Raw genomic sequence first — 26972 nt, 5'->3', positions numbered from 1 at the left:
CTAGTAAACCTTTCTCCTCCTTCCAGGGCTCGAGCATGTTTGCAGACACCCCGACCCCAGCCAAAAAACACACAAGGCCTAGGCAGTGAGCCCACTAGGGCACACAACAGCCTGCCAGGGAGTGGACTCATGTTCCATAACGATGTACAGCAGCTAGAGTTAAGGAAGAAAGTGAAGTTAAAGAAAACTGTAGCCCGGCAATGAGGGAGAATTTTCCACCATATACCTTCTTTATGCTTTTAAAACATTTCTCCAACCATGTGAAATCACCTATTCAAAAAAAAAACCTAATTAATTTAATTAAAAATATAATGAAAGAAAAAAACGTAGTTTGGGCCCCATCTGCTAGAAATCTAATTCCACGGGTCCAGGGTCCAGCTGAAACACCTGTGTTAGAAGGAGACGCTCCTCAGGTGGCCGTGATGGGCAGCCGAAGGAGGAAGAGGAAGGCCCAGCTTTCACACGAACGTTGAAAGCTGTGCGTCCATAGGTAACCTGGCTGTCTAGGGTGGAGCTTTGTAACTGTTCTGTGCAGTAACACACAGAAAGTGACATCTTTACTGTGCTTTGAGATAAATGGAGGAGGTTGCCCGAGTGGAGGGGAAGGCCCTGGGCCTCGAGGCCTCCTGAGAGCTGAGGAGGTGGTTTCTCGAGGCTGCGGGGAGGCTCTGGCCCCGCGTGCAGCCGCTCAGGGGTAGATGGACTCTGAGCCCACCTCTGAAGCCGATCTGGGCCGGTGGAGAAACAGAATGATGGTGGGATTTTGCTGGTTGGTTCTGAGACAATCAAGGAAGCAGCAGGGGTCATCCTTGGCTGTCCTTTCTGTGTGGCTCTCTCTGGATCGGTCTGTTTGTGGTTCTGATCGTGTCCGGCCAGGCCGCCAGGCGTGTGCATGCGGGTGGGGTAAGTAGGTCCCGCTACTGTTCGGTGGAAAAGCGCGCAGAGAAGCGTGGTTGGGTCTTCTCCAGCCCTCGGCTGCGTCCTCGGAGCTGACCGCGCTTTGTCTTGCAGGGATGGCGCCCCGTACTGTGAAAAGGACTACCAGTGCCTCTTTGGGGTGAAATGTGAAGCGTGCCAGCAGTTCATCACAGGGAAGGTCCTGGAGGTAAGTGACAGACGGGCGCCCCTCACAGCCACCGCCACCGCCACCGACTCGGAGGCCCTCAGAAACACCAGGGAGCGCCTCTTTTCCATCCTCGCCATCTTTTTTTTTTTTTTTTTTTACACATGGAGGAAAAAAGTAGTTGCAGTTGATTGTCTTTGAGAATGAACGTGGGGCACTGTCCTCAAGGGCAGTTTCTGCCAAATGCTCATGTGGAGATTGCAATGATGGAGAATTTGAAGGGGAAAAATAAATGTTATAAAGGTTCTACTGGGAATTATGCAGAAGGAAAGGTTGTATTAGATCATTTTTATTTTTAGAAGTTAGAACAGAGGAAACGAGGGTGTTAGAGCCGTGTGTGTTTGTGTGTATACATACATGTGTACATATGTGCATATGTGTGCAGACTCAGGGAACAGAGGCTCAGAATGGAAGGGAAGAAAGGAAGTGTGGGTGAAAGGGGAGGTGTAGACTGCCCCACCTTTCAAAAACCACATCCCGTGGGACCCCAGCACCGTGTGGCTGGGGCAGAGCCTGTCAAGTTCAGGTGCGGCTGCCTCAAGCAGAGACGGAAAGCTCTGTTCCTGCTTTCTCAGCCTCTGGGCTGAGCCCATTCCTCTGGGGCAAGGAGAGGCCGTCAGGAATCCTGGGGCCAGGGTTCACAGGGAGCCACTGACCGGCTTCTCACAGGCCTGTGGGGTGTCAACCAGGTCTAATGGAAAAACAAAGACTGCCTCATTCATGTCCCACCCGCCAGGGTGGGGGAGGTGTCCTGGGAGCCCTGTAGCTGAGGGGACGACCACCTGGCCCTGCCACCTGTCACCTTGCTTCATCAGGCACCAGGGCACTGAGTCCAGCAGGGCATGTTTCTGAGACACAGACTTAAAGCCAAGGGCCCCCGTGGTGTTTCTGGGCTGCCCTCGCTCTCCCTGGATTCCACGGCAAAGGTCCCGCGTTGCCTTCCGAGACCCACCGCAAGCTCTTCCCATGACACACAGGGGCTGACCTTGGCTTGTGCTGGGTCCTAGCGTAGCTCATTGCATTTGGGAGACAAGGGCATGGCTGTTGTCAAATGTGGGTGCCTCTTAGCCAGAGGAAGAGGGTTCTGCGAAGAGGGAGCAGCACCTGCAGAGGCTCAGAGGCGAGGCAAGCATGGCACACACAAGAAACAGGCTGCGAGTCGGGCAGAAGCAGGTGTGAGGGATGATGCTGGAGGAGTGCGGAGGGCCCAGTGCCAGCGCCTCAGGGGTCCCATTCAGCAGCTTGGGCTCTACCTGAAGAGTGGTGGGAAGTCACTGAAGTGACTGTAGCTGGATCAGATTGCTGTGTAAAGAATGATGGGTGTTCTCAAATCTAGTACACACCTGGTCATAGCACTGTTCACATCAGCCAAGAGGTGGAGACAACCCGGATGTGCATCATCAGATGAATGTATAAACAAAGCGTGGCGCATTCCTACAATGGGGTATTGTTCAGCCTTAAACGAGGCAGTGATGCCTGCTACAACATGGGTGAGCCTTGAAAACGTGCTGAGTAAAAGAAGCCAGTCACAAAAGGCCACAGATTGTATGATTCTATTTATATACAATATCCAAAATAGGTAAATCCATAGAGACAGAAAGCAGATCAATGGTTGCCAAGGGCTGGGGGTGGGGAGAGGGAAAATAGGGAGGAACTGCTTAATGGGTATGGGGTTTCCTTTTGGGGTGATGAAAATGTTTGGTGTTAGGTAGAGGAGTTGGTTGCACAGCACTGTGGATGAATGTACTGGGTGCCACCGAATTGTTCATTTTGAAATGGTTAATTTTGGCCCACGCCTGTAATCCTAGCACTCTGGGAGGCTGAGGCAGGAGGATGGCTTGAGGCCAGGAGTTTAAGACCAGCCTGGGCAGCACAGCGAGACCCCCATCTCTACAAAAAAAGTTAAAAGTTAGCCAGGTGTGGTGATGCGTGCCTGTAGTCCAAGCTATTCAGGAGGCTGAGGCAGGAAGATTGCCTGATTCCAGAAATTGAGGCTACAGTGAGTTGTGATGATGCCACTGCACTCCAGCCTGGGTAACAAAGCAAAAACCTGTCTCAAAAACAAAAACAAAAAAATAGTTAATTTCATAGTATCTGAATTTCACTTCAAATTAAAAAAAAAAAAAAGTCTGGGAAAGGGGTGAAGGTGGAGACAAGGATTCCAGTTAGCAGGCTGCTGTGGACATCTAGGTACAAAGTGTTCACGGTGCTATCTGGACTGGGACCTGAGAAATGGACCCCCCCCCCCAAGCCAGGTGTGCTGGTACCTGCGGTCCCAGCTACTGGGGAAGCTGAGGCTGAAGGATCATTTGAGCCTAGGAGTTCAGGGCCAGCCTGAGCAACATAGCAAGACTCTGTCTCTAAAAATAATAATCAGCTTTTAAAAAACGAAATGGACCTTCACCCTCCACACACACAGGGTAGAAGGAGTTCTCGCATAGCCTTTCCAATAAAGCTTTCATTGTTGGCCCAAGGACACTTCAGAACTAGGTTTTGGCTCGGGGAGAAGCACATCCCCAGGAAAGCTATCGCAGAAGATGGCCGTGACTCGCGCAAAGGGCAGCTTGAAGTGCGAGCAGTCACATCACAGCACTCAAAGTCTGTGCGTGGTGCCTCCCCGCCTGTGTCCTGAATCCGCCCCCTCCCTCCCCAGGTGGTGCCCGGAGTGGGGCCCAGCGGCATTTCCCTTGGGCTTCCCAAGTTTGATCGCCTTTGTAGGATTGAAATAAACCTGGTGAGTTAGGAGCAATTGGGAAATTTCACTTTAAAACAGTAGAACAGCAGGGCCGTTTCCCAGATGTTCAGCCCTAGGAAGAGAGGCGGGAGGATACTGCCCACATCTGAGGCAGCCGTGTTTGCAGAAGGCACAGACGGAGGCAGCTGTCTCCTGGGTCCACACGTGGAGCTGTGTTCCCCAGAAAGAGCTGGGGAGGCAGAAGGGCTGGGGGGGGGGGTGTGCACGCACATGCGTGTTGTTTGCCTTCAGACAGTTCAACAGCTGCGGAAGGAATATCTAAAGCTAGATCCAAGAACATGCCATTTTGAAGAAACATCTGCTTACTCTGTTCCCTCGAGTCCCAAGTAGTACAGTGTTCACTGCGGCCACAAAGGCCTCTTCCTAAATTGGCTTCAGGTCTCAGTGGAGGCCGTTCTGTGAGGTTTAGGACTTGGAGACCTTCCCTGCAACGCCTCCGGAGTTGGGACGTCTGGGAGTCATTTGCACCACGGTCCAGCCTCAGATTCAGGTCCACCCAGCAGGTGTGCTGTCCCCCTCGGATGGGTGTGCGAGCTAGAAAAACGTCCTGCAGGGTTATCACGCTGACACGTGACAGCTTGTGAGTCAGTCTGGCTCGGTTACCAAGGTAAAGCAGCACTGGCCTCCACACACTCCTGCCTCTGCCTGTCTGTCATTCTCGAACCTTGTTGCTGGTGAAACACTGTGATGGTAGATTTGTTGTAAATACTGTGAACCTTGAGTTTGTGTGGATTTCTTTTTAAAAATACTTCATCCACAGAGAGCATAACTGTATTAGTTGTCTGTGTCTGCTGTTATGGCAGTGTAAGTAGCTTAAAACAGCAGAAATTTATTCTAAGTACTGCAGGCTAGACTAGAAATTTATTCTAAGTACTGCAGGCTAGACGTCTCAAATCAAGATGTGGGAGGACCATGCTGTCTCTGAAGGCTCTAGCGGGGGCAGGTGTCTGTCCTTGCCTCTTCCAGCTCCTGGAGGCTCCTGGCATTCCTTGGCTTGTGGCAGCATCACCCCAATTTCTGCCTTCATCTTCATGCAGCCGCCTTCTCTGTGTCACCCCCCTTCTCTCTGTGAAACTTCCCTCTTCCTTGTTCTTATAAGGACACACGGCATTGGATTTAGGGTCCACCCACATAATGCTGGATGATCTCCTCATCTCAGGATCCTTAGCTTAATTACAGCTGCAAAGACCCTTTCCCCAAATAAGTTAGTATTCACAGGTTCCAGAGATTTGATGTGGATGTGTCCTTTGGGGAGGAGGGGTTCCCCATTCAACCTGTTCCAGTAAACCGGGGAAGTTATACAAGTATCACCCCTGTGAGAACTGCAGCCCTGGCGTGGCTTTAATCTAATAGTCATGAGCATTGGAGGGTCTCTAATGCCTGAGATGCACCAGAGCCCAGAACGAGAAAGATTGCAGGGTGAAGATCAAAAAGAGAAGCTCCAGGCCCGGCTGTGTCACTGATTCCTGAGTAACTTTGGGGCAGTGGTGCAGGCCCCTTACGACTGGCTTCATGTCCCAGGGAAAGGGACTGGCATGTGACCTCCAAAGGTCCACCGGCTCCTGAGTTCTCTCTCTCTGTCATTCCGTAATAGTTTGTAAACCCTGCGCATCATGTTGGCTTGAAGGTGGGCAGGGGGAAGGGACCCGGGTGGCTTGATGGAAAAGGCTCCAGGTGATGGGGAATCTGCATCTGCTCTTAGAACTCACCAGCTGGGTGACCTTGGGCAAGTCTCACAACTCCTTTGAGTCTCAGTTTCCCTTTAAGTACAAGCACTAAAAATATAAATCCACGACTTGGGCTGCTGGACCCCTAGAGTCTCTTTGGCTCTAAGGATCTGAGTTCTGCAATTCTCATGTCCTGGATCTAAGGGCTTAGAGCTAGCAGTTCATTTTTCTGGAGATGTTTTCTGGAAACTGGCATGTGACACTCAGCACGGAGCAAACACTCACACTGTAGCTTTATTTACCATCACTTGCTTTCAGTTTTGTTTTCAACAGCAAGATTCTCTTTTTAGGGAGATCTTGCTATAAATGGCACATCTTTAAAAGCTGCTGCTAATTAACCTAGAAATGCAAGAGAGTGCTGAAGATATTTACAACCAGCCTCCTAATTAAGAAGTCCAGGGGCAAATTAGCGGGAGATACTCGAGTTTGCTATCTCCATCCCTGCTCTAAGCTCTTCTCTGAAGCAACCTTCCTCTCCCTTCCTTCTCTCCTCCTCCTCCTCCTCCTCCCCCCTCCCTTCTGCTCTAGCAGCAGATGATAACAGGAAGCTACAAGAGACTTTAGGCTTAGGTCACGGATGTCAGTTGGTGCGGTGGCGGGGGCATCCTTTTGCTATGAATTGCCTCCTGTCTTTGGTGGGTGTCCCCAGGAGAGTTCTTCTTCCAGCAAACTTCCTTTCCTGGGTACAGATTGTTACCTGCTGCTTCATGAGGAAAGAAGCAGCAACAAAATAGTGTTTGTTATCAACCGCAACAAAGTAGTTCCAAAATGAAGGCAGCACAGGAAGGAAAAAAAAAAGCAAATGTGTCAAACTGAAAACAGAAGTCTTGAGGGTAAAGGAAGAGGTTTGTCCCCTGGCCCCTTACCCTGCGGGGCTATTCTGTGGGCAGACTAAGGGTGGGTTTGACTTTCTCTCCGCCTTTCTGCTCTCTTGCACAATTCCTGTCCCCTCAGGGGCTGCCCGTGCTACTGAGCACACCATTGTTTGTTCACTCAAGACAAGCGCTGTCACCTGTCCCCTTCGGGTGCAGTGCCTGGCACCTGCTGGACTGCGCGCTGGGGCATCCCCTCAGCGGAGCATCTGATTTGTGCAACACTGCAGAGGGCTAGGGCGGGCCCTGCTTTTCTTGTCAGGTCTCAGGCTTTCTTGTTCTGTCTTCCTATGTCACTGCACCCAGACAATCAACTGGCCTGGGCACATCTGGTCTTTCCAGAAGGGCTGGTGGCACCTGTCCTTATGTGACGTGGTATTGACTGTGCCACTTCTGCTTTCTGGGGAGGAACGTGCAACAGTGTCTGTGAAAGTCTATATACCCCACGATGTAAGAAAGACCCTCAGAGGAAGCCCAGGCTAGTCCTCTGGGCGCTGCCGTGCCTTTCCATTCATGCCTGTGAGGGCGGCTGTGTCCTGCTACCTTGGAAGGGATGGACGACAGGACAGGATGGAGATTTGCTTTTAGACCCCCTCCTGCTGAACTCCCAGCGTGTGGGAAATGGAATCACAATGGGATTGAGCAAAATCCTTTTCCTTGATTCTCTGAGGGATTAAAAATTGGTGGCTTTGTTTTGCTTTGTTCTTTAAAAAACTGCTTTTTCGCAAAGCCAAGGAACAAATGTTAATGATGTTCTTGTGAGGCTAATTGACGTCATAAATTGGAGTCTCTTATCCCCTTCCTTCCTTTTGGTGTAGGGATTTTGAGTATGTTATGTTGCAATAGCCATAAGCAGTGAGTAGGTCCTGTTCTGGGCTGACCTATTATCTAGTGAAAGAAACATAGGTTATCCCATGTTGCTTGCATAACAAATAATCTTTTTGTCACCATTGAAAATATAATTTGCATAAGACAAGCTGAAATGCCAACTCCCCCTTTCTTGTTTTGTGTATACCACATGCATGCAGAGCAAGAGTAGTAACCTATGTCCATGCAGAAAATTAACTGCATCTTCTCATCCTCACTGTGCTCGGAGGAATTCATGCTTTCTTCCAATTAATTGTGGACCCAAATGCTTTTGAGGATCATGGAAAGGAAGAGAATCAAGTTATCCTAATAGTATTGGGTGAGATGGTCTATGTCCCAGTGGACAGTGAACTACCACAATATCCTGACTTCGTAGCATTTGCAAGTGATCTCATAAATAGTTAATTCTCACAACAGGCCTACAAGGTGGTCACGACAGTTACTAGTGGCCTCCATTTACAGACGAGGCTACTGAGCACTCAAGACTCGGAGCTAATTAGTGCAACAGAACCACAATTAGAAAATAGGTCTCAGAAGATAGGGACAGAGAGAGAGAGAGAGAACATGCGCACATGCATGTGCTTTATTATCTAACAATAATCACTGCAGAAAATAATTTGCCTCTCAATATAACTTGTTGAAGAACCAAAATTTACCATTCCTGGTAGAATAGAGAAATCCTAGCTCATTAGTGGCCCTGTTATACCTGTTCTCACAACAATAAAGATTTGGCACATGGTTGGTTTACTTTTTACCAGTGTAAAATGTCACTGAAAATCAGTGATCTTGCTCGTAGAGTCTGTTATTTTATTTCTGTGGAGTCACACGTCATGGTGTCTCGCCTCCTCTAACCAGCTATGGGCTCCACCAGGGCATCTGGCTCCACCCCGGGAGAATATTGCAGATGGATGATGCCATTTCAGGTTGCAGAGCGCATTTTCTTCAGCTCTCGTCTAGGACCCTCCGCAGATCACTGGATAGTCAGGAAGGTCCTGTGAAACAGGATCAATATAGAGACAATGGTCACCTTTCCTATTGTCAAACCATTACTTGACAGTAAACTGGAGAAATGGCTTCATTTTAAATATGAGTTAAGGGAGAGGAGGTAGATCTATAAAATGGAATATTACTCAGCTGTAAAAAAGGAATGAAGTTCTGATGGATGAACCTTGAACACAGTGTGCTAAGTGAAAGAAGCTAGTCCCAAAAACCACATGTCATATGATTTCATTTGTAAGAAATGTCTAGAATAGGCAAATCTATAGAGATAGAAAGTAGATTAGTGGTTGCCAGGGGCTGGGGGAAGAGGAAATGGTAACTGACTGCTAATGGGTAGGTATGGGCTTTCTTTTGGGGGTAAAGAAAATGTTCTAGAATTAGCAGTGATGGCTGCACAATTCTGAGTATACTAAAAACTACTGAATCATATACTTTAAGAGGGTGAATTTTATGCTATGTGATTTATATTTCAATTTCACATACACATACACCCCTACCTCTCTGTACAAATGGGCATTCAAGTCAATAAATGTCTTATTGCAAGATTCTCTGCTAGGTTCTTTCCCTTTGTGGGCATTTAAACGTTTGTTGTCTTGCATGGCCACAGGTTGCCATTACATAGAACAGTCCCCTAGATCATAGAGTGTGGCTTGATGAATGTGAAATCTTTCCAGTGCCGGAAAGTGAACTCAAATTTAAATTCAGCATATGGTTTGCGATGTGTTGGTAGCAACATCTTATTTGAGAAGAACAACACGGTGCTAATATTTTGTCCCTTTCATTGTTAACAGGTTGGAAATCAATCCAGTAGGGCATAGTACACTAAATAATTTCAGGAAAATCATCTCATTCACCCAAACTTACCCACTTTCTCTTACATTAAGAGAATATAGGAGGAAATGTATTGCCAACGTACCAGAAGACTGAGTTCACATGCAGTAAAAATTTGATATTTATGGGGAAAAAAAAAAATCATCCTATTTCCGGTCAGCACAAATGGAAGGGCTTTCTTATCTGGAAATGACAGTTTGAAAAGAATTTCTACTTATCTCAAATTTAAAGCATGTTTTTTCAGTGTTATTTAACTTCAGAGAGTTTAGCTCATTGCTGAAATGTGTGCTCTGGGGAATGACGGACCCAGCAAGTTGAAAATCAACATGAATTATTGGAGCACATGCTCTCAACCCAATATTGGGGACCACAAAGGAAAATGGACGATTTAGGACAGATAAGGGATGAATTTCTAAAAGAGGGTGTCCAAGTTGAAAACCACCACCTGGAGTGTCCCAGAAGCCCCCAGGGACCATGAGTGTGCCGGGCTGTTGCAGCATCTTCAGAGTCCAGGGAGAGGTTCTCAGAGGTGGTATTGAACTTGAGAAACGGCTGGGGTCCAACAGCAGGGAGACAGCCTGCCTGGACAAGTTACCGCCGAGCACAGTGAAGGGCTGGATCTCCAAGTCTGGCCACTGTTCTGGGCACCAAAGCAATGATAGCTCAAGTTGTCCTTTCTCCTCTCCAGAACCCAACACATCCTGGGCATCGGAAGGGCTCTTGTGTCTGCTGTCTCGGGGACCCAGGGCACCAACTCCTTCCCTTCCTGCTTTTACCTCCCTGCTCTTCCCTCCCTCCTCCCACCCCCAGCTCTGTCTCCTTCTTTTACAGCTATAGACATAGGGAGGTGGGTATGCCCCTTCTTCTAGTGATTGAGCCCAAGGTGCCCACCTACCCCTACAGAAGTGATCTTCAGCAGATTTCAAGGTAATGTTCATGACCTTCTCTTGGTGGAGCAGAAAACGAGTTTGGTCTTTGGCAGTGTATCTCACTCCGCAGAGACAACTCAGGACCCACAGCAATATGAGGCCAGGTAATAGGCTTATCCGGTAAATGCCCCAAGTTTAGGAGAGATTCTTGTTGATTATCAAAAGTCTGCTTTGCTTCTTGAAGAATGGGCAGTTGAAAGTGAGAAATTTGTCTTCATTTGCTATCGTTACTGAAGTCTTCGGTTACTTTTTTTCTACTTTGTTTCTTTGATTTTGGACATGTGATTTGATTTTACTATTTAATTACAGCTTATAATAATATGTCATTTTCTGCTCCAAATCAATAGGTTGTGAATTTTAAAACAAATTTATATATTTTTTCCTTTACAGACTAATATTTTAGTTTAATTATGAGGTAAACTGAATTTTCAGGGCTCACCAAGATGCATTCTCCATTAGAAAGATCATTTCTACTAACCCACTTGGATCTGCTTAGCTGGCTGATGGTGGCTGGAGATACAGACACGTGTGTGCCTATACCCAGAGCCAGCCTGTCCCCTGGATTCTGGGTTGTGCTGGGCTTTGTGACTACCCTTGGGGCCTCCAGCAGTCTTCTCTCACTTCCGGGCGTGTGATAATTCACGCCAAAGGTGGTGTCTCAAGCCACCTCAGCCCTGTCTTGTGCTTTTGTCCACTTAGCCCGTTTCCATGAGTGTTAAACTTGGGAGTATGTGTTGAAAAATAGCACCATCCAAAGGTCACCAGGACAGTTTCTGTTGTGGGCACAGCATTCCTGGGTTAAGGACGTGAAACTTTCCACAGGGCACAGGAGATGACAGACGCTCCAGGGGAAATGGGAGCACTTGGTCCCTTTGGACGCAGACACTGATGCTGCCGTGATACCCTTGCTACTACAAATAGGCTTCCTCCTCCTCTGTTTTACACCCGAATGTGCTCACCTCCTGGACCTCCTGGCTCCTGGCCTTGTGGAGGCTGTTGTGCCAATTCCAGCAGATGGACTTGCTTATAGTTTGCCAGCTGGTCAAGTGGAGTGAGGTTAGGGCTGGTGCCCATCCAGCCCGGGGGAAATGAACTGGTACAGTAATTCCTAGCCCAAAAGGAAACTTGGAAGTGGCCTTGCAAATGTTTATAAACTATTTCTATGGCTCTATAGCAAAATGAAAAGCTGCAGCTATCTTGGAAACAGGGATAGAACCTGGGATTTTGGAGCTTGATGTGGCCTTAATGGGTGTAAGGTCGGAGGGAGAAAAGAGTGTTAGAGGAAGGAACCCATAGGCCAGACACCAGGATTTCACATGTAGAGCTGAGTGTGCCTGAGCATCTGAAGCTGTAAAATGCAGGTAGAAACACTTACCTCTGACAGGACTGAACCATGTAACAGAATCATCTGAGACAGTGCCTGACATTCCAGACCTCAAAAAATATTTTTGCCATTTCCTTCATTTATAAACAAACAGATTTTGTAAAAGCCCAATATTTTGAATGAGCTCACAACTTCCTGTTTGAATGAAGGAGTCAGGCTCACCCCTCCCCCTCTGTTTACTCTTGGAGCTACTGATATGTGATTATTTCATATGCACAAGGTAATTGGAATGTTGATGCTTTGGTCTGAAAATTTCTTAAATCATTTAACGTTAGATATTCACGTGCATTTGTGACCATAAATTCAATCTACCATTGTTTCACCAAGTATTTTCTATTACTTTTTACCAAGCAACTAGCAGCCTGGTAAAAAAAAAAAAAAAAAGTGTTGATGAATGATTATTTTTCCCATTATGAATTTTTGGCATGGCCTTTAACCAAAAACATTAAAGATTTCATATACTCTTTAGGCCTAAATTCTTCACCACTCTACTAAATACTATTCCTTTCACTCACATGTGAAGTTAAATGCTCAGGTGCCTTTTTTCTCTCTGTTAATGTTTCTCTTATTGAATTCACCCGAACATAATCTGTTTAAGTATAAACTAGAGGGTTAGTGCTGCCTGTTTAACTGTTCTGTATAATGCCTGGCACATTTGCCCAGACAGGGCCCTTCGTCAATATTTAGGATGATGAAGAAGAGGTCGCTTAGTGTCTATGGATTGTGACAGAGTGGCTTCTCTGTCAGCTCCTTGACTCTTAGCCATAGCACTGGGTCCCTTCAGAACTGAAGTTAGCCAGTTACCCCTGTGTTAGTAGCAGCTTCCTTGAGGCTTTATTTACATAGCATAAAATTAACCCATGTCAAGTGTATGATTCAATGATCTTCAGTAAATTTACAGAGTTGTGCAACCATCATCACACTCCAATGTTAGAACATTTCCATCATCTCACACAGATCCCTGTGCCCACCCTTTGATTATTTGCTCTTCACTTTCTTTCCCCAAAGCACATGCACGCGTGTGCACAGAAGGCATCTGGCTGGAAAGGCAACTCAGGTTGCTCTCTGAAGGCTGCCCAGCCAGGCAGGTGACGTAAACCTCTGGACCCCACATGGTGGTGGTTCTTGCCCCTTTTCATCTGAAAACTCACAAATCTGGCAATTTGCTTGGTAAATTAGAAGATGCCCCATCCTCTTTCTCCCCATCCTGGAAGACATAGAGATGGTTAAATAAATAAAATCCAAGAGAGGAACTGACACCCCAAATATAGGAGAGCAGAAAGAGGATGAAGACTGGTGGGCGGTGAGCCCAATTCTAATGACCAAGTCACTTCCAGCCATGTGGCTGGGAGCCCCAGTAAGTTTCCTTGTTTTCCTTTGGAAAGAGGGACTCTTTCACTCGTCTGACAAACATTGGACTGCCTGCCAATGTCCCAAATGTGAGGTATGCTGAGGTTACAGAGGTAAAAGGTACTGTGACCCCCAAGGTCTTACCATGCAAGACTGGGGTTCTAAGTTCCCTGTGCATAGGATCCACCTGGATATCTTGTTTAAAGTATGGCTTCCCTGTACAACCTGGTGTCTTGAGTTAACAATATTGTACTAAACACTTAAAAATTTAGGAGAATAGATCTCGTGTCATGTTCTTACCACAATAAAAATAAAATTATTCACGTTTTTTTTTTAAATGTGGATTTTTAAGTCTAACCCCAGAGATTCTGATTCAGGGGGGTCGGGCCTGGGAATCTGCATGGTGACATGCCACCCCGCTCTGGGTGATACTGGTGCAGGGAGGCCCACAGATGCCACTTTGAGAATTTGACCCTACAAGGGTGTGGTGAGGACACATCAAGGCTTTTGACTCTTCAGAAGGAAAATGCACTAGAAATTTAGTTAACACCCCTGTAACTATTATAACATGCAATCTAGTAGCTTCCTCTTCATTTTAGAAGCACAGCTTTGTTGCCAAAATCCTTACATTTCCTCAATAATGTTTGGAATTGCTTCAAACCAGCTTAGAGAGATTCCACACATATATAAAACGGTCTTTTTATTAGCTGATCTTTATGGGCAAATAATCTCCATGAAAATTGTCCTGAATCAGTCTTGGTCTTGTTAAAAATGACAAGAGTTGTTACCGAATCTTGCCCAAGTCCTAGGAAAGGTGCATAAAGGGGGCTGCGTTATCACCGTATTAGACTTCTGGCTCCTGTCACATGCACGAAGAGCCCGTGGCTCCCCCGTCTGTCACCAGCTCATCTGAGATCTCTGCAGGGACGGTTTAGTTGAAAATGAGGTCATGTGTGTAAAGTGCCTGAAACAGAGTAGTAACCAACAATTTTTTCTGCAATAAAAACACAATACGAAATGTACCAAAAATAGGAATCAAGGAAGCTCGATAAGCAAAATCCTTTTTTAAAAGCCACATTCCCCTCGAACCATACTGCAGAGTCACATGGAAAATCTGAAGTAGCAAGTTGAAACGAAAAGTTGAACTCAGTTTTACTACATTTTGACATAAGGGCTGCCGTGACCTGTACCTCAAAAGCAGTGGCTGTGGGGGGAGGAGGCTGCCGGCTGTTTGATAGCTGCGCTCAGCCCTACACCTTTCCATCATCTCCAATCCAAGAAACAAACTTAAAAAGCGTAAGAATCTGGTTACAATGCAAGCCTCTGCCTCCGGGACAATTAGTGTCAGTTTTAGGATGCAGACAAATGAGAGTGAATGTGAAGAAAAATATAGTACTTTTCCCACCTGCATTTAAAAAAAGAAAAAGGAAATCTACCCCCCTCCTTTTTGGGAAACATGGACTGGCCCATTGTGGTGGCTGGTGTGTTTAACTAGTAAGTAAAGGAGGAGAGGAGGCGTGCGGGAGCAAGCCTGCCTGCCTCGCACGGCCGGTTTCCGGAGTGTGTCTCTAGAGAGACGCACGGAGCCTTCGCCTCGCTGCAGAGAGGAGCCTGCTGTGCAGCAGGAGCCCCCGGCCTGGCCTGTCGGGCTGAGGTCTGGCGTCTGCAAAGCCTCTTGGCTGCCTTCTGAACGTGAAGCCCAGAGGAGCTCTCTGCCCAGCACAGCTCAGGAACAGAATCGGAAGAAAAGGAGCCCTGGCATAAGGTAAAGCAGGTATTGCACAAGGCGTCCTTTGCTTTGGGAGGCAGATGTGAAATTTCCGGCTTCCTCGGTGAGGTCGGAGGCCGTTGGGTCCTCCAGATGCCGTCTCTGGATGCTAGCCACAGGGGCCACTTGCGTTGCCCTCAAGTACGTTTTATGTAAACTTTTTGTTTTCCTGATGGCACAAAATGAACTGGGGAGCTTTTTTGTTCATTGACAGAGGACTAGAATGAGGAGTAGGAAAGGCAGGTTATTTTACTGAGAGATGTAGCTCATTAACTTTTTAAACAAGGTTTGTGTTTTTTCAGGCTACTACCCCCACGGATTGAAAGAGTGTGGTTTCCAGACTTTGGGTTTGTTTTACGTTGTCTGTGGTTGATAGAGCCTTGTGAAATGTACATTTGAGACAAAAGGACTTTAGAGTCATGTTTGGACGATTTGGTGGTGAAGAGGCATGGGGGATTGAGTAGATTTATCTGTTACTGTAAATATATGACTTTTATTTCTTTAAGAAGTTCACTATGAATGAAAGTGAGAAAGCCAAATGTTTGGGTATTATTCGTATCTTGTTGCAGCTATAGGTTGAAAGAGCTTGGCCTCTGTTACCACCTCTGGGCATTCAATGAAAGAAATCTAGAGATTCTGGCCCTTATGATGAAAATAGTTTTCCTAAAAACCTAGTTGTTAAATCAAACCATGCTCTGAAATTTTTTTGTTTCCTTTTTTAGAAAAAAAGTTTTAAAGTGTGCTATGTTAGCACTAAAGAAGAAATGAGACAAGAAAATTATCTCACCTGAAAGAAATAGATTTATGATTTTGGAAAGGTGGGGGGGAGGGAAGTGCGTTTGGCCAAAACCCAGCAGGAATGTGGTTGCTATAGCAGCCTCATCTGTCACTTAACTGAGATTGGAGATTTAAAAGAAAATTGAGCCTGTTTTCTCTGAGACAGTCTCACTAGGAATGTTTAGAGGATGTGAAGTTATTTAGATTACCCAAGCAGGTTCTGACAAGTAAGTGAAAAATAACTAATTAAAATATAATTGTTGCTGTTCTGTAATGGATCAAAAGGCTTGTTGAGTCACGATGTACTTATAGAATAGGTGAATTTGCCACGGCTCATTGGTATAAATTACTTTTGAGCAGGCTTTTCAGACTAAGTGTGGGACCTTGCCAAGTCTCTCCTTATAACACTTTGAATAAATGTTTTGACCCAATGTTTTCAAGTGAGTTGCTCAGGCATTTTCATGTGTTGGTGATCCTAACTCTTGCATTGGGGCTTCTCCAGCAGGCTCAGGGAATAGTATTATAAGGACAACAGAGGTCTGCAGGTTTTCCCTCCAACTCAATAATAACTCATCTAAAAGGACAGAAGAGTTAGAACTACTTGATATTTGCACCCTGCCTCGGGGCGGGGGAGGAGGCGTGATCACGATTTTGTCTCCTGTAGACCAGGGCTTATCAACCTCAGCACTGTTTCCGATGGGATCATTCTTTGTCTTGGGGACTGTCTGATGGGGTATTTAGCAGCATCCTTGGTCTCTACCCACCAGATGACAATAGCACTCCCTCCTCAGCTATGACAACCAAAAATGTCTCCAGACATTACCTGATGTTCCCAAGCAGCAAATCGCTCCTAAGGAGTGAAAACCACTGCTAAGGAGAAGCCACTTTGGGGCCTACAGTCACAAATGAGGAGAGCTGTGAGGGGGACTCAGATCCAAGGGCGGTATGGCTGAGGAGGCCAAGGAACAGTGACAGGACAAATATTTTGGCCTGACCATTTTGCTTTTTATTTTGTTTTTGTTTTTGTTTGAAATCACATCTTGGGGTGGGGTGCAGATTCAAGGACTATTCTAGATATACATTCTTCTTTTTCCCTTCTGGGCCCCTATAAGTGTTTTATACAGTGCTTTGGTTATATAGAAATCAAACTTCTTTAAATTGAATCCTATCTTAAGGGCATCCTGAGAATATAGTTTTTTGTTTTGTTTTGTTTTGTTTTTTTAAGAAACTCAGAGTGACCCATTTTATAAAGCGAATAATTAACCATACCTTATCCTTTTTGTAAATACAGGTTTTATGATATGTGGGCTTTGAGTAAACCTGGGCACACCTATTTGATTTTTTCTTCTGGAATCTGGGAGTGAATTCCTTTATTTCTTTTTTCTTTTCCTCCTCCGTACCAGTGGGTCTCAAACTGTTCTGAATTTTAGGAATAGGACCTTGTCCTTTTGTCATTGCCATAGAATAGTCACCACCTATTTCCAAATTCACAGACAATGGTGAAGTCAATGGCTGGAATTTTTTCCATTTAAAGTTTTTCTTACACCTTTAGCATATGTTGCTGCTTGTTGGCTCTCAAAAATTTACAGATTACACAATGAATGAAGTTGTATATGTCACTTTATCTTGGTGTTTCTCCAAGAACGTGGTACACTGTGCTGAGCACCTGGCTTCCCAGAGCTGCCACCCAAACATGCAGAGACACTCCAGTCTGTAGGAGAGACGCTCCCAAGCCCAGCGGGGCAGGAGCTGCACTTGGCATTGGCTTAACATGTCGGGAAGCACCTTGACTTGTCAAGTTTGTGCTTGGTGATAGGGTTGGACTGGCCCATGGTGTTACTGAAGAGTTGTGGTTTCTGCTTTTGATTGTGACGCAAATCTTCCCTTTACCTCCACCTGGACATTGCAGCGTGTCACCAAGCATGTGCTCTCTTAGAAACATCTCATTATTAAAATGTACCCCCTCATTCACCAGACCTAAGATCTGTGAGTGCAGAGTTCTTAAGTATTTTAGGTCCTTTGCCACCAAGATGAATGACAGTTCCTACACATACTGTTTGCTCAGTAGTTGACAAATAAATAAATGAATGTTAATGACTTCCATGGAAAGACCACTCGGGAGCTTGGTCTGCAGGAAGCTCGCATGTCTGCCACGCATGTCCTATCCACACAGTCTGTTCTGCATATTTTTTTCAAAAGAACAAATCCAGCCCCTATCAAAGGAAAGTTGAAGGGGCTACCACAGGAATCTCTTAAGGATTCAGGAAAAGTGGGTGTGTGGGTTATAGAATTGGAAAGGGAGGGGAGGGGAAGCTTTACAAAGTTTCTTCAGGAGGCCTGGAAATTAAATTTATGCTCTTTTTTAAAACCCCACAGGCTAAGGCTGCCCCATGATTTCAGTGAGATAAAGGGCATGCTAAATATAGGATTTTGACCCCAAGGCAAGGTATTTACAACTTTTTTTTTAGGAAAATTGTCCAGTCAAACAAAAAAGCTTGTGATCAGAAGTGGAAAAACACCCTCGTTAACTGTGTGTCCTAGTGTAACGTCTTAGAGGGTGAGGAAGGGGCCACGTTCTCCGAACCAGGTTTCAGGACGTGGGGCTGCGCAGACGGGGCAGAGAACTGGGAACTGGAACTTTCCTGGACTAGGCAGGATGTAAAGATGCCGTAGTGAAAGAGAAAGAAGCCGAAGGTCGTCTCTGTCTCCTGCTTTAGTTCACAAACCACCCCAGCTCTGCTCATCTAAGCAGAGCCCCAGGAATGAGCAAGTCTGAGTCTTACCTGTCCCTGAAGCTGCAGAGGCTTAAGGTGTGGCCTTACAGGGACCCTAATAAAAGAGGAAACAAACCCTGCTGCTTTTATTGTTTGCCAGGCCTGGAATGTTTCTGGCAAATGTGCGTCTGTGTCCTCCCCAGCATTGCTGGTTCATGCTGGGGCCATTTTTTGCTCATAAACATTAGATGAAGCAGAAATACTTGCTTACACTTAGCACTGCTTTTATCTTTCCTGACTGCTAAATAATAATTTTGTTAGGTTGTCTCGGTTCTGTGCAGCTGGCTCCCTGCCTCATGCTTATATCCGTATACCTTGTCCAAATAAACATACTTGAAAAGATAGAGAAACGTGTTTTGCAAAGTTGAGAACATCCTCTAACAGAGTTTAAGCCGAGCTTTCTGCTTTGTTTTGGCAGCTTGGTTAGGATGCCAAATGTGTCTGGTCTGGCAACAGATGAAAGAAGATATTGGCTCTTACATGACAAAATTTAGGGCATAAGGAGGGGTGGGTGTGGATTTCCAGGTTTCCTTTGTGTTTGTAAAGAGTTTTAAAGCACAAGAAAAAAAATGTGCTTTACTGGGTTTTTGTTTTGTCTTTAAACCTCAGCATTGTAAAAAGCTATTGAAATACTTTTGGCTTACTCGGCCCTTTGTGATTAAGTTCCTGGTCACCTACATCTCCCCCTTCATTGGTTCCAGCCCCTCTGGCCTTTGTGTCCCTCAAGCACATGCTCTTCCCATCTCAGGTCTTTGTGATCACCTAGCTGAAGTCACTTCCACCTGCCCACCCCCCGGTCATCTTCTGTGCCCTGGCCCTCTTTTATGTTCTTCATGGCACTTTCCCCACTATCTGAGCTGCTTATATGTTTGCGTATGTGTCTGTGATCTGTCACCTGTTGTAAGAATGTAGCTTGTGACAGGTGCTGCCTTATCCCCAACATCTGCAACATCACCTGGCAGAAGGCTGTTGCCCAATAAATGAATGGGTGGGCGGATGGGTGGATAGATGGAGGGCGGGACAGACGGAGATACAGGAGAGAGGAGGGAAGTAGGAGAGGGAGGGAGGGAGGGAGGGCAGGAAAGGAGGGAGGGGTGACTGCCTGGTGAATGAGCTCCTCTGCTGTGACGCCTCCCTAACTCCCCCAGATGGTAAACAGTCTTGGACACTCTGTCCCCCATGCCACCCCACTTTGTACATTCCACTGTCTCATCCTAGTGCAGATACTTGTTTACCCCTCAGCCACTCCCCTGCAGGGTCAGCTCTTGGGGACAGCAATATGCAGTAAGGGGTGGTTATGGTTGTGGTGGTTGTTTTGTTCTTCCTGCCTTAACACTCGATGAACATATCTCATCAAAGTCCTTTTGCCAACTCTATGTTCCAAGTATTACTCTCGTCTTTGTTTTGCAAATAAGTAACTGAGGCCCAGAGCAGCTTCCCCAAAGGCATACAGATGATACTGGCAGGGCCAGGGTTTGAACCCAGACTATCTGCTTCTGCCCAGATTCTACAGCCTTTTTGTCCTCCTCGCACGGCGCTCAGTGCCTGAATCACAGGTCCGCCACAGGCTTTTGCCAAATGAATGAAACCTAAGACCTCACCTCTTCCCTTCTTTTCCTTATTATGTGAACTTACAAATATTGTTTATACTATTTGTAATATTATAAACATAAATATGAGCTCATTAGCTCATAATCCAATGACATCTCTAGGGACAACTAGCTGGTATATCTATCTTAAGTCACATTTTTTTTTTAGCTGACAGGGCTTAATAGATTGCTTAAAGGCTCTTATTTTTCATACATAAACAAATCTATTAGTAAAAAGTTCAGCTGCTGTTGCAGCCCATGGATATACTTTAATCCAGGTTGCTCCAATTGGCAGCCCCAGGAATAAGCTTCCCTTTAGCTCCCAGCATTGCACTGACTTAGAACATAAAACTTACACCAAGAAAGCCACCGTGGCAGCCATAGGTAGAAATTTCGAGTGGAAAAGACTGGGAAGAAGCCTAAGAATTTGAATGTGTCAGCGTTCTTCTATATTCTTAACGTAACCAAGTGGTACTCATCATCTCCATCCCTTGACACCAGTCTTTGTGAATTTGGTTGGTCCCAGGATGTTCCATTGCCAAGGTGGAAAGCCAAGGCCGGAAGCCCTTGCCAACACAGAAATGCCATTCTCTCAGCTGGCTTGGGGCTCTGACTCCATGGAGCCAATTATGAAATGACCAAAACTTCTGTCTTTATATAGAGTTGGGGTGGACATCATGTATGTGGCCATGCCCAGAGGTTTCCGCATCTGGGGGGAGCCCTGCGGTGTGAGTCTTCAGGCCTGAGCTCGCAGCCTGTGCTGGCCTGTAGGGATTGGGTCCCTCCCAGTCTTACGGCCTGGATTTTCCAGCACGCAAGTACTGATGGCAGCTCTAGCAGGGCAGAGTCTGCAGCCTTGTCAGGCTGGTCCGTCAGAGCTGTCCTTGGCACATAACCCAGTTTCAGCCAGGTTTGGGGCTAACCCAGCCAGTTCCCTTTTTCCTGGTGGGAGGTGAGAGAAGCAGGCAAGTGTGGCCCCCAGGCTTTTTGTGGATGTCAAAAAAGTCAGAAGGTCCCTCCAGCATTGGGAGCAGGACCCGTGAGAAGTGCTCAGCCTTGCCACGTATGAGGGATCTGTGGGTGAACCCCAACATGTCATCTGGCTTTTCCGTCCGTTGCAAAGAACACGAACCACTGAACCCTTTAACCACCCCTGGGCAAGATCAGAGGGACTTCTAACTTTTTAACACAACTTCCCAAATGGCATAATGGCCTTGTGATTTGTAACTTAACTGACTGTGGATGAGAGTATTGGAAAGGAGTTTGTGACTAATTAATTGTGCACTCATGCCATTCCCAGCTGAGAGGCGTTGGCTAATTGGGGCCTTGCGTAATCCACACTCATTTACACCAGTATATGCTAGGAGAGGAAAAAATGCTGTCACTCAGCTCCGGCGGGTTCCCAGATCTGGCCTTGCAGCAACCGGAATGATCTCTGTCTACTTTTTTGTCTCCAAGGCGATTTCCTGCTCAAGACTCCTAGAACTATCATGGCAAGAAAGCTCCATAGATTTAATCTAGCCTAACGCTCTGAGAGTTGGGGACACTGTGACCCAGAAAACACAAGTAACTTGCCTAAGATCACACAGCCCACTGGTCAGTGGGCCAGAAGTAGACGTCAGAGCAGTTCAGTGCCTCTCTGTCCCGTCCACACCTCCCCCAAGCCACCTCCTTTACTCCTCTGCTTGTACAAATAACATTAGCTTTTTCCAAACGTCTCTTGGGATATTCAAGCCACTGCATGGAAGCAAGGTGCTGGGGGATTGCATGGATGCCTCAGTGAATATCCAAAAACTTTTTACTCATACCTGTATTTCATGTTATCTCTGTTTTGGAACACCTTCCCTTTCCCAAGGATCAGATCTTTTCTTATCCTTAAAAACTCCGGAATGCCCACCTGCTCCCAGGAAGATTGCGATGATTGCCTGGGGAATCCCTTGCCACTGTCCCAGCAGGCACTTCTAAAAGTATTTTTAAAAAAGTAATGTGAGCTCCTTGTAAATAAATAAATGAATAAACAAATTAAGTCACAATATAGAACTATATAAGGCAGGGGGCAGCAAACTCTTTCTGTAAAGGGCCAGACAGTAAATATTTTCAGTTTTATGGACCACACAGTCTCTGTCTCAATACTCAAGGTTGCTGCTGTAAGAATAACGCAGCCATAGACACTACGTAAATGAATGGACATGGGTCCCTTCAATAAAGCCTTACTTACAAAAACAGGTTGTGGGGCCAGATTTGGCCCCAGGCTGCGGTTTGCCAACCATATAACGAAAAAGATCAACATCCTCCATTTATTCCCCAACCCGTTCCCCAGAACTATTGGTGAGAGTTGGGTCTACAGCCTCACTGCTATGTAGAGAAATATTTACAAACGCAGAGTTTGGTCATATAAATTTTGTCATATAGAACGTACAGTTCTATATTGTGCTTTTCTGCTGCTTCCTACGCAGAGATACACAGTTGAGGGCATATATTCTTTTATACAAGAAGGACCATATTGTGCACGTTACTGTATAGTCTCCTTCTCTTGGCACTGACTCAGTGTCAGGGCTCATAAATTGATGACATTCTTTTTAATGGCCACAAAGTGGTATCATTCTTTACCTTCCACCAAGAAAACATACCAAACATTAAAAACTAAGCCTGGGTGTAAATAACTACTGGCAGACAGAGATGTCGTGCTTGCGTTGCACGGTCCCAGTTGTGCAGGTGGGCTCTCCATGGCAACCTGTCCTGCGTTACCATGTTTCTAAGGGGGGATTGTTTTGGTCTCACAGGCCGCCAGCACAGCACCACATACACGTGGTGAATTAATAAATGATTTTTTCAGACAAACTTTAGGTTTAACATCATGGTTGACTATGAGGCGATTTCTGTGAAAATCCCAAGTTTTTTGCCATGCCATGGGATGCAGGGCACGGAGAACACGTACAGACCCACTGTGCCCACCCTTTGATGCCTGTGCCGTCAGTGATGCCTTGTGTTAATCTCCTACAGATATCATAAATTACCACCCATTTGGTGGCTTAAAATGGTAGAAATGTATTCTCATGTTTTGGAGGCCAGAAGTTTGAAATGAAGGTGTCGTCGGGGTGGGTTTCTTCTGGAGGGTCTGCAAGAGAGTCTACTCCGTCACTCTCTCTTGGTTTCTGATAGTTGCCAGCGATCCTTGGCGTTCTTGGCTTGGAGAAGCATCACTCCAATCTCTGCATCTTCACGTGGGTCCAGCTTCCCCTCGGGATCTCTGGGTGTGTCTCCTCTTCTGAGGACTTGTCACTGGACTCAGGGCCCACCGTAATCCAGGGTGACTGTATCTCAAGATCCTCACCTTAATTACAGCTGCAGAGAAGGTTGGGCATACCCTTGAGGGACCACAGTTCAACTCGCTGCGTGTCCTCTGTCTGAAAAGCAGCGTGCTCTTTCCCTCTCAGGTTTTTCCTCCTGTAGCGGAGGAAAGGGGCAAAAGCCTCATTCTTGTCAAAGTAAGCCGCCCTGCTCTTTTAGGAAAAATAAAGTCCCAGGAATGGCATCTGCTGTGAGTCACCTCCAAGTCTAAGATCAGTCACAGAAAAGCACCAGGCAGAGCCGCAAGACTTCTAGGAATTTTCTTACTGACTTCAGCAAAATTAGAGGCTAATGAGAAGAGTGTTTGCATATCTAATAGCTTTCTGAAAGGAAACAGAAGGAAGAAAAACTGTCTTTGGTAATCCCCGGGAGTTTTAGTTCAGTTGCCAGCCGAGTGGCTGCCTTTCCCTGGGATTATCTAGCATTAATGGTTGAGTTTCAAAGAGTTGCCAAGTTTGGCTGAATCCAGTGTGAGGCCTGGAAAACCAACACCATTTATTTGTTTAGCTTCTCAGGAGAAAGTTATATTAATGTGAAAGTAAAGGATTGCGGCTGGGTTTTTTTTTAAATCTCTTTTTCATAGTTCGTTTAAGGAAACAGCTGTTATTTGTGTTGTACAAGGTACTGAGATGCAAAAGTTTTTCATTTTTAAAATTGAGGAATGATGCCTGCTCACTTCACTTTCTTAGACAATATCTTTGGTCACAAGTGACAAACTCACCTCAAACCAGCTGCATTAGCTTCTTAGGGCCAGCATAACAAAGTACCACAAACCAGGTGGCTTAAAACAGCAGCAATTTATTTGCCAACAGTTCTGGAGGCTAGAAGTTTGAAATCAAGGTGTAGGCAGGGCGTTGCTCTCTCCCAGAGCCTCTAGAGGAGGATGTTTCCTTGCTGCTTCCAGCTTCCGGTAGCCCCAGGTGCTCCTTAGCTTGTGGCAACGTAACTCCAACCTCTGCCTCTGTTTCTGCTTGGCATTCTCTCGTGGTCTGTCTCCCTCCCTCTTCAATTCTTATAAAGATGTCAGTCATATTGGGTTAATAGCCCAACCTACTCCAGTATGAGCTCATCGTAACCAGTTACAGCTGCAACAATCCTATTTCCACTAAGGTCACACTCTGAGGCACTGGGGCTTAGGACTTCAACATACCTCTTTGGGGGACACAAGTCAACCCAGAACACCAGCTGAAGCAGAAAAGGACTCACATCGCCCAGCTGCTGGAGGGGACAGGGCCTCAGATGCCATTGACATACTGTCAGCTCAGTCGGCTTATCTGTGTGTGTCATTCACACTCAGGAACTCGCTCTCTGCATCAAAGGGCAAGACTGCATCAGCTCAAGCTTCTCAACTGCCGTAAAAAGGCCTCTTCTACCCCCTGCTCCCGTCAGGAAGTCCTGGGGAAGATTCCATCAAAATGTCACCTGCCCAGCCCTGGACCATTCACTGTAGCCAGTGGCAGGGTCATGGAAAGAATGGCAGCTTCTGCAGCTGGACTTGGGGGGAAGGGTGGGATCCTCCCAAAAGCAGGGTAGCTTTGGCATGGCCTCGGGGGAATTGTGAGCTTGGTGTAGCTGGTCCAGTTTGTGTGAACCTCAGAACTAACTCACCTAAGTTGAATGCAGCATGGCAGTCACGTGTTACTGTTCAATGACCCTCGCCTTGACTTGCCTTTAATGTGATTTTGTGCACGTGCTCCTCCTTTTCCTTCTCCTGCTGCATTAACCTGGACTAAACCACTTGCAGGTTCTGGGAGATTTCCCTAGAAGTTTTACTAGATTTTTCATTTCTCTGAAAGGTCAGCACCTTTGCATTCAGGCAGAAGCACATGATGACTAGTAATTTAATCTTAATCCCTAAGAACGCTGTGGCAGATAGGTCTCAGTGACAGGCGCTCTTTTGTCTCTTATTTTCATTTTCAATCTGAAGCTTTTAAACTTCTAAACAGGATTGCACCGGTGTAGAAACAGTCTTCACCTCTGCTAAACGGCCTGCGGGAAGCCCGTTTCCTGTACTTTGAGTGCCTGTGTGTGTGTGTTTTCACGCACTCCCTGCAAAAAAAGGCACTGTTTCATTTCAACTATAAAAATGAATTCAGGGGAATGACTGCAGAGCTGATCAAAACAGCTCATAATTCAAAACACTCATCTTCTTAATTACATTTACCTCCAGCTAATATTGGAAAATAACTTTTTTATTCTGTGAGTCCCCGGTGAGCAGCAATGGAGAAACCCACCCGAGATAACTCATCCGAAGATGATCCAAAAAGAGAGAGATGTTTCGAGAGCCTGAAGGCCAGACGCAGTTAGTCCTCAGGTGGAGTCATTGAGCGATGATGGCGTCAGGTGAAAGCTTTTCAGGCTCGTGATGACATTTTCAAGAGTATCTCTGTCCTGGAAATTTGCAGCGTGACCCGAATCTGGCACATCTCAGGAGCTAACGAGACTCTGCTGGGGCACTAATTGTGCTCGCTCTGGCAAAGGGTGTATTTCTCGGTGGTGCTGGCTTCATCGCCTTTCATGGAAAAAATTGCATTGCCTGTATCTACCAGCTCTGGGCTAGACAGGAAGGTTCTTTCATTCCTGGCTAATGAGGGGATGTCCTCTGCTCTTCCCAGCCACCAGAATTAGCGAGGGACTTTGAATTCTCCTTGACTTAGCACAGCAGCCCAGCCTGAGTTAGGCTTTGATTGTTGGTCATTTACAATAGGTTAGGAAGGGGTGTGAGCCAGACCATGTGGCCTTGATGAAATTGCCACACTGTGGTATAAACCAGCTCAGGGTAAATTGAGTGTGAAATCGTTACTGTGTCAGATGTTGCCTGCTGCGGAGGAGGGGGGATGGTCTTTTTCCTTTTTTCTTTTTCTTTTTTGGTGATAATTATTTTTGCTTGATTTAAGAGGTGGTAGATATTGGGTGTTACTGAAATAAAGCTAATTGCTTCCTGTTCTGAGCCATTATGGCATATGTTGGGGACATTTGAAACACACTTTTGTCCTGCAATTTCTTATGCAATTTCTGCAGTGGAGAATATGCTTCTGTCTCTTTTTAAACTTTTTCTCTCTAAATTTGTCACATTTATCTGTTAAATATACAAGGGGTAGGAAATGAACTTTCAGCTGATCATCGTACCTGGAAAATTATTAAATATATAGAAAATTATATATTCTTCACATTAGGTGAAGATATCTGGTAAATTCCTTAAAGACTTAGGTTTCTTGGGTTTAGTTTGGCTTTATTTTCTGGGAGAAGGGAGGATAGAGGATGTAGAACAGGTGGATGTCTTCTTGACTGTAGCGTGAGTGGCAGAAAAGAATTTCTTGAGTTTTGGTACACAAGTAGTGAAAGTGAGATTCTACTGTCTTTCTAATCCCAACTTACGGGTTCCATGTTCCAGGAAGTCTTCCCTGAGGCCTTGAATCACAGTGAACCACCGTTCCCACCTCTCGATCCAGGGGAAGGCCTTTCATTCAGTGAATGCTTATTGCACACTTACTATTTGCACATGTCGAGCATGCAAAGATGAATAAGCCTCCTGCCTAAAGGTTTTTGGCTTCCGTGTAGACAGGCGTCCGGTCCTGCGAGGACACAGCGGGCCACCAGGATATCCTAGGTGTCCAGTGTGCGTAACTGCATGAGGTCGTAGCGCATTTTCTTTCCCCAGATCACTAATTGCAGCTCTCTTTGTGCACAAGAGAAAACATCGTTTTGTTCCGCCTGCCTTTAATAGACTCATTACTTTTGGAATAAGTAGTTTCCCCCCAGGAAGGTTCACCTGAGTCATCTTGTGCTCAGCGTGACTGGCCTGCAGCAAGGAAGTGTGGGGACAAGCAGCTTCACTGTCCTAATTGGACAGAAGGAAATTGACTCGTCTCGGAT

The 26972-nt window shown here is 46.0% G+C and overlaps 1 protein-coding gene across 4 annotated transcripts in view; it reads left to right on the top strand.

Annotated features, from left to right (window-relative positions):
• The window catches only part of ABLIM1 (actin binding LIM protein 1), a 208899-nt gene that overhangs the window by 114063 nt on the left and 67864 nt on the right, over window positions 1-26972 (top strand). For all 4 annotated transcript variants that reach the window (XM_069460730.1, XM_069460728.1, XM_069460729.1 and 1 more), the window contains exon 6: window positions 1012-1105. In XM_069460730.1, coding sequence (XP_069316831.1) covers window positions 1012-1105 — 94 coding nt within the window. The remainder of the gene's footprint in view (window positions 1-1011; window positions 1106-26972) is intronic.

The sequence above is a fragment of the Eulemur rufifrons genome, chromosome 28 (assembly GCF_041146395.1).
Source record: "Eulemur rufifrons isolate Redbay chromosome 28, OSU_ERuf_1, whole genome shotgun sequence".
Classification (NCBI taxonomy): domain Eukaryota; kingdom Metazoa; phylum Chordata; class Mammalia; order Primates; family Lemuridae; genus Eulemur; species Eulemur rufifrons.
This window is presented reverse-complemented; position numbering and strand designations above follow the sequence as displayed.